Below are 12,416 nucleotides of genomic sequence, written 5' to 3'. Positions count from 1 at the left end.
GTAAAACATTTAGAAACAAAATCAAGATCTATTTTGTGATCTGTAGGCAAAGCTATATGGAAGATTTACCAGTGTAATTTCTTATAGATGGACAAAGTGAATTATCGTTAACAGCCCCAATTTTTCAGTACAATCACACATGAGATACTGGATAAGCAGCAGCTAAAACACGTTATTGTTAGCTATTTTATCAAGCTACCTCTTTTCTGATCTTCTCCGATTTACGGATGTCCTGTCGCATAGCATCGATTTTCTGCATGCTCATTTCCACCTCTTCTTCTTTGTCGCGAAGTTGACGGGACAGCTTCTGCTTTTGGGCCCGCAGGTCTCCCATCCTCTCGCTGAGCTCAGAGAACTCCTGCACAGCCAGCTTCCTCTGCTGGTGGGCATCCCGCAGTTCTTTGGATTGTGTCTTTAATCTCTCCGAGGCTTCTACAAGTTGCTGGTTAAAATGAAAAATACGGTAATAAAAAAAGCAATTGGAATTCCATATATTCTTTGCAAGATGAAAGGAAGTGGACCTACATAAGCATGACTTGAAAGCTCAACCACCTCACAGAACTTTGAAATATTATTGCTAATAATTTAGAGAAAATGGTGTCGGTTTTTTTTTTGCTCGTTTGTTTGTTTTCTGGGTAAGGACTTGGAGCAACACACCAAGACAGCAGTTATTCTGCTGAGTGTGGCAGCTCCAAGAGTACCTTTACTGTTTCAGGAGTCTTTCTTATAAATCTGACTACAGAAGGCCACCTCACGGCTAAATAACTTCATTTCAGGTTACCATTATGTACCTCCACAACAGTAACCACTTTTAAAGGTATGTTTTAGCAGACAGCATATTCAGGGGAGACATCAAATACATTGCACCAGCACTGAGACACTGCAGCAAATCTTGTGAAATTCTTCAGAAAACTGAGGAAGATTCCTTACAACAAACTATGAAGCTCCAACACTTTAATTGAAAGTATAAAAGTTGCTTCCTTTACAGCAAGTGGTTAACAAAGATTAATAAGATTAAAATACAAATTGAATGTTCTACATAAAATCATTTGAGAGTAGGAAATGAAATAAAAACAAACAAGAAAAAAACCAGAACTAGTCAACAGAATAAATGCATACTGGCCAAAGGACTTCTAAATAATTCTGCCATTAGTAGGAGTGTTGCAGGAGCATTCATTAACCTTCCCAAAGACACATGTTCAAACAAGAGGAGCAGATTTCCCTTCTCTGCTACTTATACGCTCTGGTAAATAACCCTTACCAGAAGAGACAGAAGAGAAACTGCTAAATTCTAGTGGACAAAAACCTAAGAGATTTTGGCCCATGGATTACTTTTGGGTCCATCTAAATGCCACGTGAACAATATGACTGCTAGATTTTTCCAAAACTAGCTGTCTGAATACAGACAGCTTTTCTGATGTCACTGAAAGTTGTATGTAGTATATGCATCCTCCTATTTACTTTACGGTAAAATATTTTGCTGACCTAAACTAAAATACTGTTAAATTTTAGGAAGCAAACAAAAATGTAATTTACACAACGGTAAATAAACTCATCAATTACATAAAAGTCATCCTCAGCCTTAAGCAATAATTAACTTTTTGGTATTATAAAGAGTAAGTGGGCTCAAGCTGGAGCAGTGATGTAGCTAACTCTTTCATATATATATATATATATATATATATGCTTTTTGGTATCTACAGGACTGATGAGTAGCCATAGATCTGTGTATACTGAAACAGCTGAGAATTGTTAAACTAAAACCATTATTTAGGTGTTTGTTCCATCTAGCGGAACATGTTTGAAATAAATAAGATACCTATCGCCTTGCAAAAAAGAAAGTGTGCTATTTCAGAAAACTACTGTATTGCTAATGAAATCAACAGGTTCACTAACATCTCAGCATAGTTTTAAAAAGCAGCAGTTAAAACACTAAAATTTGCAATCACAACAAAACTGTTCTATAACTACACTACATGACCATTTTTAAGTGTACCTATCTTTGGGTCAATACCTTGTGAAGGTCCTCCTTTTCTTGACGCAGTACTCTGCACTGTTTTTCTAATCCTTTCAACTTGTGTATAGAGTCTTCATGTTCTTGCCGAAAAGCCACTGCATCTGCAAGCTGTCCTTCCAGTTTACTTATATCTGTAGATTAATACATATTTAAGGTAACCAGTCCCAAATTTGCAACAATAAAGCAAGTAACATTACTCAAGCAAACTGGTATCACTTTGCTTTGAAAATCAACATCTTTCATGTTCCCACCATTTTAGACTGTTTAAGGTCATTTGGGGGCATTTACATCTCCAAATAATTTTAATTTTCTCAGTCTATTAAAGCAATCCTCCCAAAGCCTATGATCACAGGGCTTTGCTTTGTTTTGGAGGAATGCAACCACATCCTTGAAAGCACTGAAATAAACTTGAGTTGTTCTGATTCCAGTTCTAGTAACTGGTCTCCTATATAGTTTTCATTATATGACAAGCAAGGCTACACAGTCATAAGTGTGTCCAGCAAGACAGGAAAGGACTACTTAATTCCTAGGGTAGATAGGAACTAACAATCTGAGAGGGAAATAGCATCCTGCACAAGGCAGGCTGGAGACCCAGCTGCCCATATTCCTGGCAGTATATTCTCCTGGTAGTTTTCTCTTTACTAAGAAAACTAAACAAATTTGATTTGAAATTATCACCTTTAAGTGCAAGAAACTAATCACCTTTATATATTTCTGCTCAGTCTTAGAGCTGGTAAGAAAATGAACTACCATTCTCCATGTGGTTTTTCTTAAGACTGCTTTTAAACAAATCGATATGAAATTGCACAGGCAACAACTGCCTCACTCAAGTTCCTCTGATTTCTGCGGCAGAACAGGACATTGGACCTATGTATTCAGGGATCGTAAGCACTGCTGTAATGATTAAAGTATTATTCTTTTTCTCACTTCAGCACAAACCTCCTCCCATCCTACACAAACCAACACTGCTTCTTTTTAAACCAGACCACACTGCTAGTTTTTGTAATTAGCAGGACACCATTGGCTGAAGAGCTAAATAAATCTGAACCATTTGCAGAAGCAGCACCTTAATCTAACTATTTTGACTCAAACCTAATTCCAGAATACACAGGAAGGATAATTTATTGTAGGAGAACTGAGCTGATTTTTGCAATGCATGCACCTACAAAAGGGGTATATTGCCAAAATGCATGAAAAAAAATCGGCATCAGCGGCTCAGCATCTGAAGTCACTTATGCCATACTACAGGCCCCTAAAAACCTCAGCCAAGTCATTAGGATTCAAAACTACCATTTTGTTAATCACTGATTCCCATCTAAAAAATAGACTCTAACAGGAGGTTTGTACGGATAAACTAGTATCTGCCAAGCAACAGATTTTCAGTGATATGGATGAGTCAGTCTTCTCTCAGGACAGATGCCAGTATTTGTTTTTCTGCAAAGCTCAGTGCTTCCTAATTAATGCATCATGAGACAGAAACACAGAGGGAGCTGGAGCTCGGAAATATTTAAATGCAAACTATTATTATACATTCCCCACCTATCCCCTTACGTTACTGAAGAGCAACCCATTTTCTCTTCACACTGTCTCTTACATCTGCCTCCAAGTAAAACCCCTCCAAAACAATACTCACCCCAAAAAGGAGGATATCTTGAGATTTTTAGGGAACCAAACATCACACAAAACATTTAACTGAACCCATCCACATAATTCATCGTACTCAAGACTCCCCATGCTAGCATATGCTATCAGGCCAACCAAGTGGAAGAAAAAGTTAAGTGCTCATCTGGAGAAAACGAAATGCCTCTTAATATTAAATTAGACTTTAAATAACTCTTTGTTTTTTTCAGCACCTCAAGAACATTAATTCTACTTATTAACAAAACACAGTACATAATGTTACTATCAGCAGCAAAATAAATTGCATTACTCTAATTACCATGCCAGAGGCTTACCTGTTAATTTGTTCTTCAACCGTTCAATTTCTTCATTTAATTTTTTAATCTCCTTATCACGGCTTGTATTTACTGAAACACACACTGGACCCTGGAGGTTCTGCATTGTCTGTGTAGATTCTTAAAATAGGAAAACAAAGGAAAAGGTTTTCAATAAAATACATTGCAATTCCTCCAAATGAGCAGAAGTAAGAATCCAAAGAAATATAAACCACTAACCTTGCAGTTTTCTGTTCAAATCTTGCTTTTCCTGCTCTAATTTCCGTATTTTCTTTTCATAGCCTTCTATTTGTGAAGTGTTCTTTAAGTCACGCTGTACATCCATATCTTTGGTTACAGTGTCAGACTGCATCGCACTCTTTAAAGTGCCTCTATCAGATAAAGAGCTGAAAACAAATACGTAAGTTAGAACACTTTAATAAATATTCACGGCAGTCTATAGCACTGACATGCTGGGATTCCAGCAAATACACACCTTAAATTTACAAGAACGATTAGTGCAGTAATTGTTACTGGTGAGACAACTGTCAGGGTAGATAAAGTTATTATTCCCTAGCTACTGTGTATGTGGCTGTAGAATTAAGATATCTGCATTCAGGACTTTTACGATGCAGACATATATTCACTTTGCAAACTGTTTAAATGATTGAAAATGTTAATTCTCTTATGCCAAAGGTTACTACAACCTGACAGCGAAATAAGCAGGTAAGTGTATCTGCACTGAGAGAGCTGAGAAACAAACCCAAAAGTAGAGTTTAAAGTGTGACAAAGATGGATTTAAGTTAAGTCACATGATTCACCCAAAAAGGATGAGATGTGTGTACTGGGCTCTTTCTGAAATAGTGTTGCATGGGGTAACAAACCCCAAAGGGAAATTAATGGAAAAACAAACAGTGCTGAAAAACCTTAAGATCAGAGACAAGTATATGTTTGAGGGATCTCTGAAGTCAGATGGAGGCCATTTAAACAAGTGCAAAGTGAGGCACTTTGTCCATGCTCAGAACTACCTATGTTAATTTAACCTACCTGCAGGAGTTTGGAGCAATCAGCTAATCCTGAACTGTTCCTGGCAGACATGCAATATGGGAAGACTTTCCCTCAGCCTCTCGATACGGCAACAGCAACTTTATACCCCACTGGAAGTAGCACATGTAGTCCCTTAAACTTCATTCATTTCAAACAGAGATATTAAAACCAAAAGCATCTTGGTAAGCATGATCAAAATATGTTCAGATACTTGGGAAAAAAAAAGGATACATATTTATCCACAGGTATACCTATGGATATCAACCTTTCTACATGCTTACAAAAATGAGATTTTCCTAGAATTAGCTGCATTTGGGAAATAAGTTTAATGAACAACATATCCTTTGCTTACCTATCAGTTGTGTATGTAAACCCAACGAATGGTAAATGCAATCCAGAAAAGCCTGAATGAGAACTTGGTGGCAACACTTCCTGCATGAAAACAACATGCATGAAAACCCGGAAGAGAACCCACACAGAGCTGAAGACATTTGATTTAGCCTCAACAATTAAAGAAAGACAGCTATCAAACAGGCTTCCCTCAGCGCATAAAAACTGACAACTGGCAGTTGTGCTTCATTGTAGAACCTGCCATTGTCCCTGGATGAACTTTATTTCAGATTAGGTCACATAATGTAATGACCTGAATTTAGGAGCCTCTTGAACCAGCACTTGAAAGGGCAGCATTTCAAAGCACAATGCAACCAGTAAAAGAAAATCTGAAATTTCAAGCTCCTAATTAAAAGTGAGCCGGCACCAAAATGCATGCTGTTAGTTTTAGTATGCTAGTTACAGTTAGATACATAATCAAAAAACATGCCAAAAGCTCTTCATTTCTTGCAATACAAGCTGATGAACAAATTACCACAAAAGCCCTCTGCTCCTCCTAACCTGAGTTCGTAAACTACTACACAGCAGAAATGGGAGGAGGGAAACACCTGTGTCCACACTCCAAAAACCAACCTCCTGGTTCCCAAGTGAGTGGAGAAGGAGCAGGGTGAGCTCTCTCCCCTGGACAGCTGGGATTGCAAGCTGCACGGAGAACATATGTGTATTTCTGAAGATACTTTTTTTTTTCACTTTTGAAAGGGAATAAATCCAAATACTAGCTCCTCATAAAGGTAAACGAAAAGGGCAACTAAGGGTTTTTTTCCCCACCTAAATATGTTTTAACTTTGACTGACCATGTAAGAGTAGTCCATTTTGGCAAGTGCTACCATTTAGAAAAGTAGATCATGATTTCCGATAACCCAAAATGCCAAAGAGATGAAAAACTTGAATTTTTCACATTTGAAATGACTTATTTTTCATCTCTTTCATTATTTATTTTGAAATAAGTTCTCAGTACTACCTTATAGTGTGGCAAGGTTGCATACTTGCATTAATAATATTTAAAAATAAAGACTCACTGGATTTCTTAATACATCATCATCTACATCAAAGTTTGAGGTGTCAGAAGGACTGCTAACTTCTGGAATGTAAGGTGCTTCTAGGTTTCGGATGTTATCCCAATTAAGTCCTTCAAAAAATGCATGAGACTTAAAATCCTCTATTCCATTCTGTCCCAGTCTACGCTCCCTACTGCAGATAAGTCGCTGAATAAGATCTTTTGCTTCTTCAGATACATCTGTAACGTGGGATGGAAACTGAAATCGTTCCTAGAAAACAAAACAAATACAGAAATTTTTAGAGACGGAATCAATTCCATAACTTTCAACAGAAGTTTCAAACAGAATGTGCTAAATTACACCAATAAAACTGGAGATCAATAGTCAAACATTGCTCTAGTTCCAATGAGCAGTGGCAGAGCACAATGCAATACATTCTGTGACAGACTTTTTGTCTTGAAATTGATTTCTAAGACAAGTAATCATTTCTCAATTTTTTACATACAGATCTGTTTGAAACTAGCTCCAATTACACTAACTCTATTAGGAAAAGCAAACTTTTTTTAAAAGACATAGAGGAATTTTGACACACTACAATATATTAAATATCATATAATAAAGGCAGACTCTCACTGGTATTCTTAGTCACAGATCCACTGATCTCCTGAAGATGTACTCCTTGAGATTTTATCAATTTCAACTCTTAAAAACCCACAATCGTAGTCAATTCTTTACAAAACGTTGTTATATTTAATGATGTATTTTCCTAATTTATAGTTTAAATAGCTCTTTTTCTTACCAAAATATAATCTACATTTAGCAAAGATTTATATTATCATAAACAAACAGAAGATCTAAAAATTGTACTTATCACTAAACATCTGAAATTACTCTAGATAAAAATCAGGAAAAGTTTTCTGTATTTTAGCTTGCTACTACTACAACTGTAGAGTCAAGAAGGTTTTTTTTTTCCAATAAAGGACAATAGCATATACATATCTTTTTATAATACAACTTTTTAAGTTTAATAAAATAAAATAAGATCATTAGGGACCAAATCAGCATAACTGAAATTAAACTTTAAAACTTCCATTGAAAAACATAAAATCATATTGATTGCATGTCCAAATGAGATTCAAATATTAATTCTGCAGGACAAAAGCTTCAAATTTCCTCCCAAGTAGCTGAAGACCCAGGTAGCCAGAGTTTCCACTGGTTACATTTGCAACCAATTAGTTTATTGAAGAAATTTAAGCAAGAGAGAGATTAATATTGATCACAGCAAGGGTGTTAGCTCTGGCAATGATTTCACATCTTATCCATCACCACGTGCCTGTGAGAGCACAGCACTGAACACACCAGTAAACTGTGCTCACCACAACACACCCTGTGCAACAGCGTCTGGCTACCTAAGTATGCACATAAACACATCCTCCTGATACAGCTCTTGAAAGGACACCATCAACTGGTTTATTGTTACTCTCTAATGTTCCAAATGCACCCAGAAGCTCCAATTCTTCTCTACCACTTTGACCCTGGACATACCCCCAACCTCATGTTCTTCATGCAGCTCAAGTTCATGTTTTTCTACCACTTCCACTCCAGGCAACTCCCCCTGACCTCACATTCTTCATGTAGCTCATGCCTACACTGGTTGACTTGCCTGTTCCCTTTTTTGTACTGTTATCAGTGTGACAGAAATGTGCACAGCTGTGTAAATAATGCATTACTTCATTTCTCCTGCACAGGCCAGAGGAAACTTTCAATGGGCCTAATACGAGAGTTGGTTTCCATTTTGATTTCATGACGACTGCTTAGATTTTCCAACAAGAACAACATCAGCATTTAGAGAAAAATTTCAATTTGACAAAGAATTCAATGTTTGCAGTTCAGAGAAGCACACATTCCTAAAACCTGAACCAACAAACGTAAACATGATGTTTCTAAACTATCATGAAAAAGCAAAGAAGTACCATCACTTCAATATCTTTAAGTGGCAAGTTTCTCTGTAAACATGATAATCTCAGTGAATACATAAAGATTTAATATAGCTCTCACTTCATGATTCATAATCTTCCCATAGGTTTCCACTAATGACTCTGCATAAAAGGGTGTTTCGCCGTACAGCATTTCATACATGCAGACACCCAGTGACCACCAGTCACACTCAGGCCCATATTTTCCCATTCCATCTTCCATCGCTTGCAGTATCTCAGGGGAGATGTAGTCAGGCGTGCCCACTGCTACTGATGACTGTACCTTAAAAATAAGGCAAACACAATTCTCGTAAGTTTTTGGGTTCTCTCAGCAACCTGTTCACTCACACATGAGTATTTCTGACAAACAGAGACACCAGGACATGATTATTGGAAGAGATTTATAAAATCACAGCAACAAAATGAAGTATTAAGAAAGTAACAACCACTGCAAAGATTAAGTTTCAGTCTACTTCTGCATAAAATCATTTGATACGTTCTATTCTGAACACAGTAGGAACCCAAAATAATCAGAGTTATTGTCAAAGCAGAAAGACTAGAGGACAACATATTTTGCCTTTGTGTCTGTTTATACCTTAAAATTGCAATTCGCTGCCAGAAAATGAAATGAAAAATGAATAAGTAGGGAGTTCAAGTCCTATGCCAAGTTTAATTTAAAGATCACAAAACAAGGTCCTCCTGTAAGCAGTATCCTATATTTATTATGTCAGAAATTGGTTGGATGCTCACTGCGTGATGTACAACTGGATGCAATACCTGGGTAAGTTGGGGAATTGCCCTGCACCCAAGTGTTAGGGCAGCCCTGACCACTGGGGCAGTGGCAGAGCAGCTATCATCTCTGGGAATATGTTCTCATGTTTCACAGAGTTATAACGGCTCCTTCCAACCTGTTTTGCATTTTAGTGTGGTAAATCCTTGGCAGGCATTTTATGACTATAGGATGTCACCAACACCTGGGTTTGTGCCAAAATCGATTGCATGTCATACCTTGGCAGGACTGGCACCCCTTGAAACACTCTAAACTAGACAAAACAAACAAAACACATCACAGGTGATTTAGCTTTTAGAGGTGTATCCAATCTGGTGCACGACACAGCCAATTACCATGATATTGCTGTTTCATTTGTAAAAAGCATATTAAAAAACCTGCTTACTCATTACAGAATCATAGAATCACTTAGGTTGGAAAGGACCTTTAAGATCATCAAGTCTAACCATTGACTGCCAAGTCCACCTCTAAACCACGTCCCTAAGTGCCACATCTAAATGCCTTCTAAACACCTTCAGGGATGGTGACTCCACCACTTCCCTGGGCAGCTTGTTCCAATGCCTGACAATCCTTTAGATGAAGAAATTCCCTAGTGTCCAGTCTAAAACTCCTCTGCTTCAACTTAAGGCCATTTCCTCCTTTCAGGTAGTTGCAGAAAGCAAGAAGGTCTCCCCTTAGCCTCCTCCAGGCTAAACAGCCCCAGCTCCCTCAGCCGCTCCTCCTTGTGCACTCAATCCCTTCACGCGGATCACTGATAAAGATATTAAACAGAACTGGCCCCAGTACTGAGCCCTTGGGGAACACCACTTGTGACCAGCCGCCAACTGGATTTGACTCCATTCACCTGGCCACCTAGCCAGTTTTTTACCCAGCAAAGTGAATGCCTGTCCAAGCCATGAGCTGCCAGTTTCTCCAGGACAATGCTGTGGGAAATGGTGTCAAAGGCTTTACTAAAGTCTGGGTACACAATATCCACAACCTTCCCCTCATCCACTAAGCAGGTCACCTTGTCATAGAAGGAGATTAGCTTGGTCAAGCAGGACCTGCCTTTCATAAACCCATGTTGACTGGGCCTGTTTGCATGGTTTTCTTGTATGTGCTGTGTGATGTCACTCAGGATGATCTGCTCCATAACTTTCCCCAGCACTGAGGTCAGACTGACAGACCTTTAGTTCCCCGGATCCTCCTTCTGGCTCTTCTTCTAGATGGGCATCACATTTGCCAACCTCCAGTCAACTGGGACCTCCCCAGCTGGCCAGGACTGCTGATACATGATGGAAAGTGGCTTGGTGAGCAACTCTGTCAGGTCCCTAAATACCCTTGGGTAAATCCCATCCAGCCCCATGGACTTGGGGAAAGGCCTCACCCTTTTCCTCATTCTTTGTCACTGTGTTTCCCCTTGCATCCAATGAAGGATGGAGATTCTCTTTAGCCCTCCTTTTGTTGCTAATGTATTTATAGAAACATTTTTAATTGTCTCTGATGGCAGTAGCCAGATTAATTTCTAGATGGACTTAGTTATGTCCTCATTTTGGATGACATACTGCAAGCCTGTCATGGCGTCTAGGTTCCTGTTCACCTGTGATTCCAATGTATAAATAATATCAAATTTCTCTCCTTTTTTAACAAAGAGTCTTTGGACAGTTCATAAAAATCTCACGAGAACTCAAATGGCCAGTAGGAGAAAAGGTGAAAGACAGAAAAACATAGCAAAGGATAACTTTAAAATGTAGCAGCCTTTAAAACAAGGAAATGAAGACATCAATTTTTTTTTTAAGTACACCGAGTTATACTCTTCCCTCAATTTTTAGCATGTCAATAAGCTTACAGTATATCAACTCCCTGATGCACATTGACAATGTCTAATAGGTTTAAGATCAGCAACTCACTTAAAAGGTCCCACTACCAGTGACCCAATTAAATTTCGCTTCATACATACTGTGCCATCTTCACTCATTTTCAGACAGGATCCAAAGTCTGCCAGTCGTATGTGGCCGTTCATGTCCAAAAGAACATTATCAGGCTTTATGTCCCTATTACAAGATAAAGAGGTGAAAAGGTTATATATATAGTATTACCTGTGCTTGTAAAGACTGGCCTTGCATCAGAATAACAATTTTATGTTGGATACCCACCGATGCAAACTCTTCTTATTGCACTTTGCCTGCAACATCGAAGCCTTAGATTACATCAGATTTTCAAGCTCATCGAAGTTGAGCTCTAAGTGGTCAAATAACCAAGCAGAACAATTACAGTGAGTCACACTGACTGTAACAGGCAGTTTACCTCATCAACATAATTTAAAGATTATATGTATCACAATATATTTTTTTGAGACAAGAAAAATATAAGACAAAAGTCAATCATTTAATCTCATCGTTTTTGCCAAGACTTATAGCTAACTTCTAACTTCTTACTTCTTATCTAGGAAGCTTTTTTTACTGCTTCTCTCAATTTTGTCCAGCATTTTTGTTGGTCAGTATTTTTCATTTGCTACTCCAGACTTTCTACACGCTATTGCACAGCACATTTGCTGCTATGGATACCTAAAGACCTTTGCATCCCATGTACCTGCAGCAGTTTGTCTACATGCCACTGAATTCCCCCAGCTCTGGGACCAGGGCAATGCCATTTCAACAGGATCCGTAACATTAGAAAGTCTTCAATATCAACCTGTGTCCTTCCTATTTTTACATATAAAATGATATACAGCATGCTAAGCTATGACATGGAACTGAGATTCCCATTTCATTCTAGCTCATTACTTGATACTCTTTTTGATATCAGGAAGGTAGCCAAATACGATTTACTAAAGAGCATGTTAATTGAATCTAGTCCACCAATTAACCACATTTTATTTCACTACTTTGTACTCAAAGTCACGCAAAGTATCAGTAAAAGGTCAGTCATCCAGACAACTTAGGATGACAGTCCTGATACATACTATGCTGTTTCATTTTTTTTTAATTAATAGCGTCAAAATATCCCAAATGGTTTTAAGAGCACCCAGACAATACGTTGGGAAGGTGGTGAGAAAGGAAGACAGACAAGCAAATGCAAAAAGCAAAACCAACTTGGTTATGCACCAATTTTGCAGGCTAAAAAGGAGAACATCCATGTCTTCAAAGGTAACGTATACCAGTCACCTTCCCTTTGGATCAGCTCCTAACATGCTAGCATATCATCACACCATTTAAAAATAGTATTAGTTATCTGAGCTAGCAAAAAATACAACCAAACCTATAAATGTGTTGATTTTTTATA

General features: G+C 38.1%; 1 protein-coding gene across 12 annotated transcripts in view; it reads right to left on the bottom strand.

Moving 5' to 3' along the window:
• The window catches only part of CDC42BPB (CDC42 binding protein kinase beta), a 95,634-nt gene that overhangs the window by 31,213 nt on the left and 52,005 nt on the right, over window positions 1–12,416 (bottom strand). For all 12 annotated transcript variants that reach the window (XM_065636939.1, XM_065636928.1, XM_065636929.1 and 9 more), the window contains exons 6-13: window positions 11,092–11,185; window positions 8,445–8,645; window positions 6,408–6,656; window positions 5,351–5,430; window positions 4,192–4,358; window positions 3,973–4,092; window positions 2,015–2,148; window positions 200–442 (exon numbers count right to left, since the gene is read on the bottom strand). In XM_065636939.1, coding sequence (XP_065493011.1) covers window positions 200–442; window positions 2,015–2,148; window positions 3,973–4,092; window positions 4,192–4,358; window positions 5,351–5,430; window positions 6,408–6,656; window positions 8,445–8,645; window positions 11,092–11,185 — 1,288 coding nt within the window. The remainder of the gene's footprint in view (window positions 1–199; window positions 443–2,014; window positions 2,149–3,972; window positions 4,093–4,191; window positions 4,359–5,350; window positions 5,431–6,407; window positions 6,657–8,444; window positions 8,646–11,091; window positions 11,186–12,416) is intronic.

The sequence above is a fragment of the Caloenas nicobarica genome, chromosome 5 (genome assembly GCF_036013445.1).
Source record: "Caloenas nicobarica isolate bCalNic1 chromosome 5, bCalNic1.hap1, whole genome shotgun sequence".
Lineage (NCBI taxonomy): Eukaryota > Metazoa > Chordata > Aves > Columbiformes > Columbidae > Caloenas > Caloenas nicobarica.
This window is presented reverse-complemented; position numbering and strand designations above follow the sequence as displayed.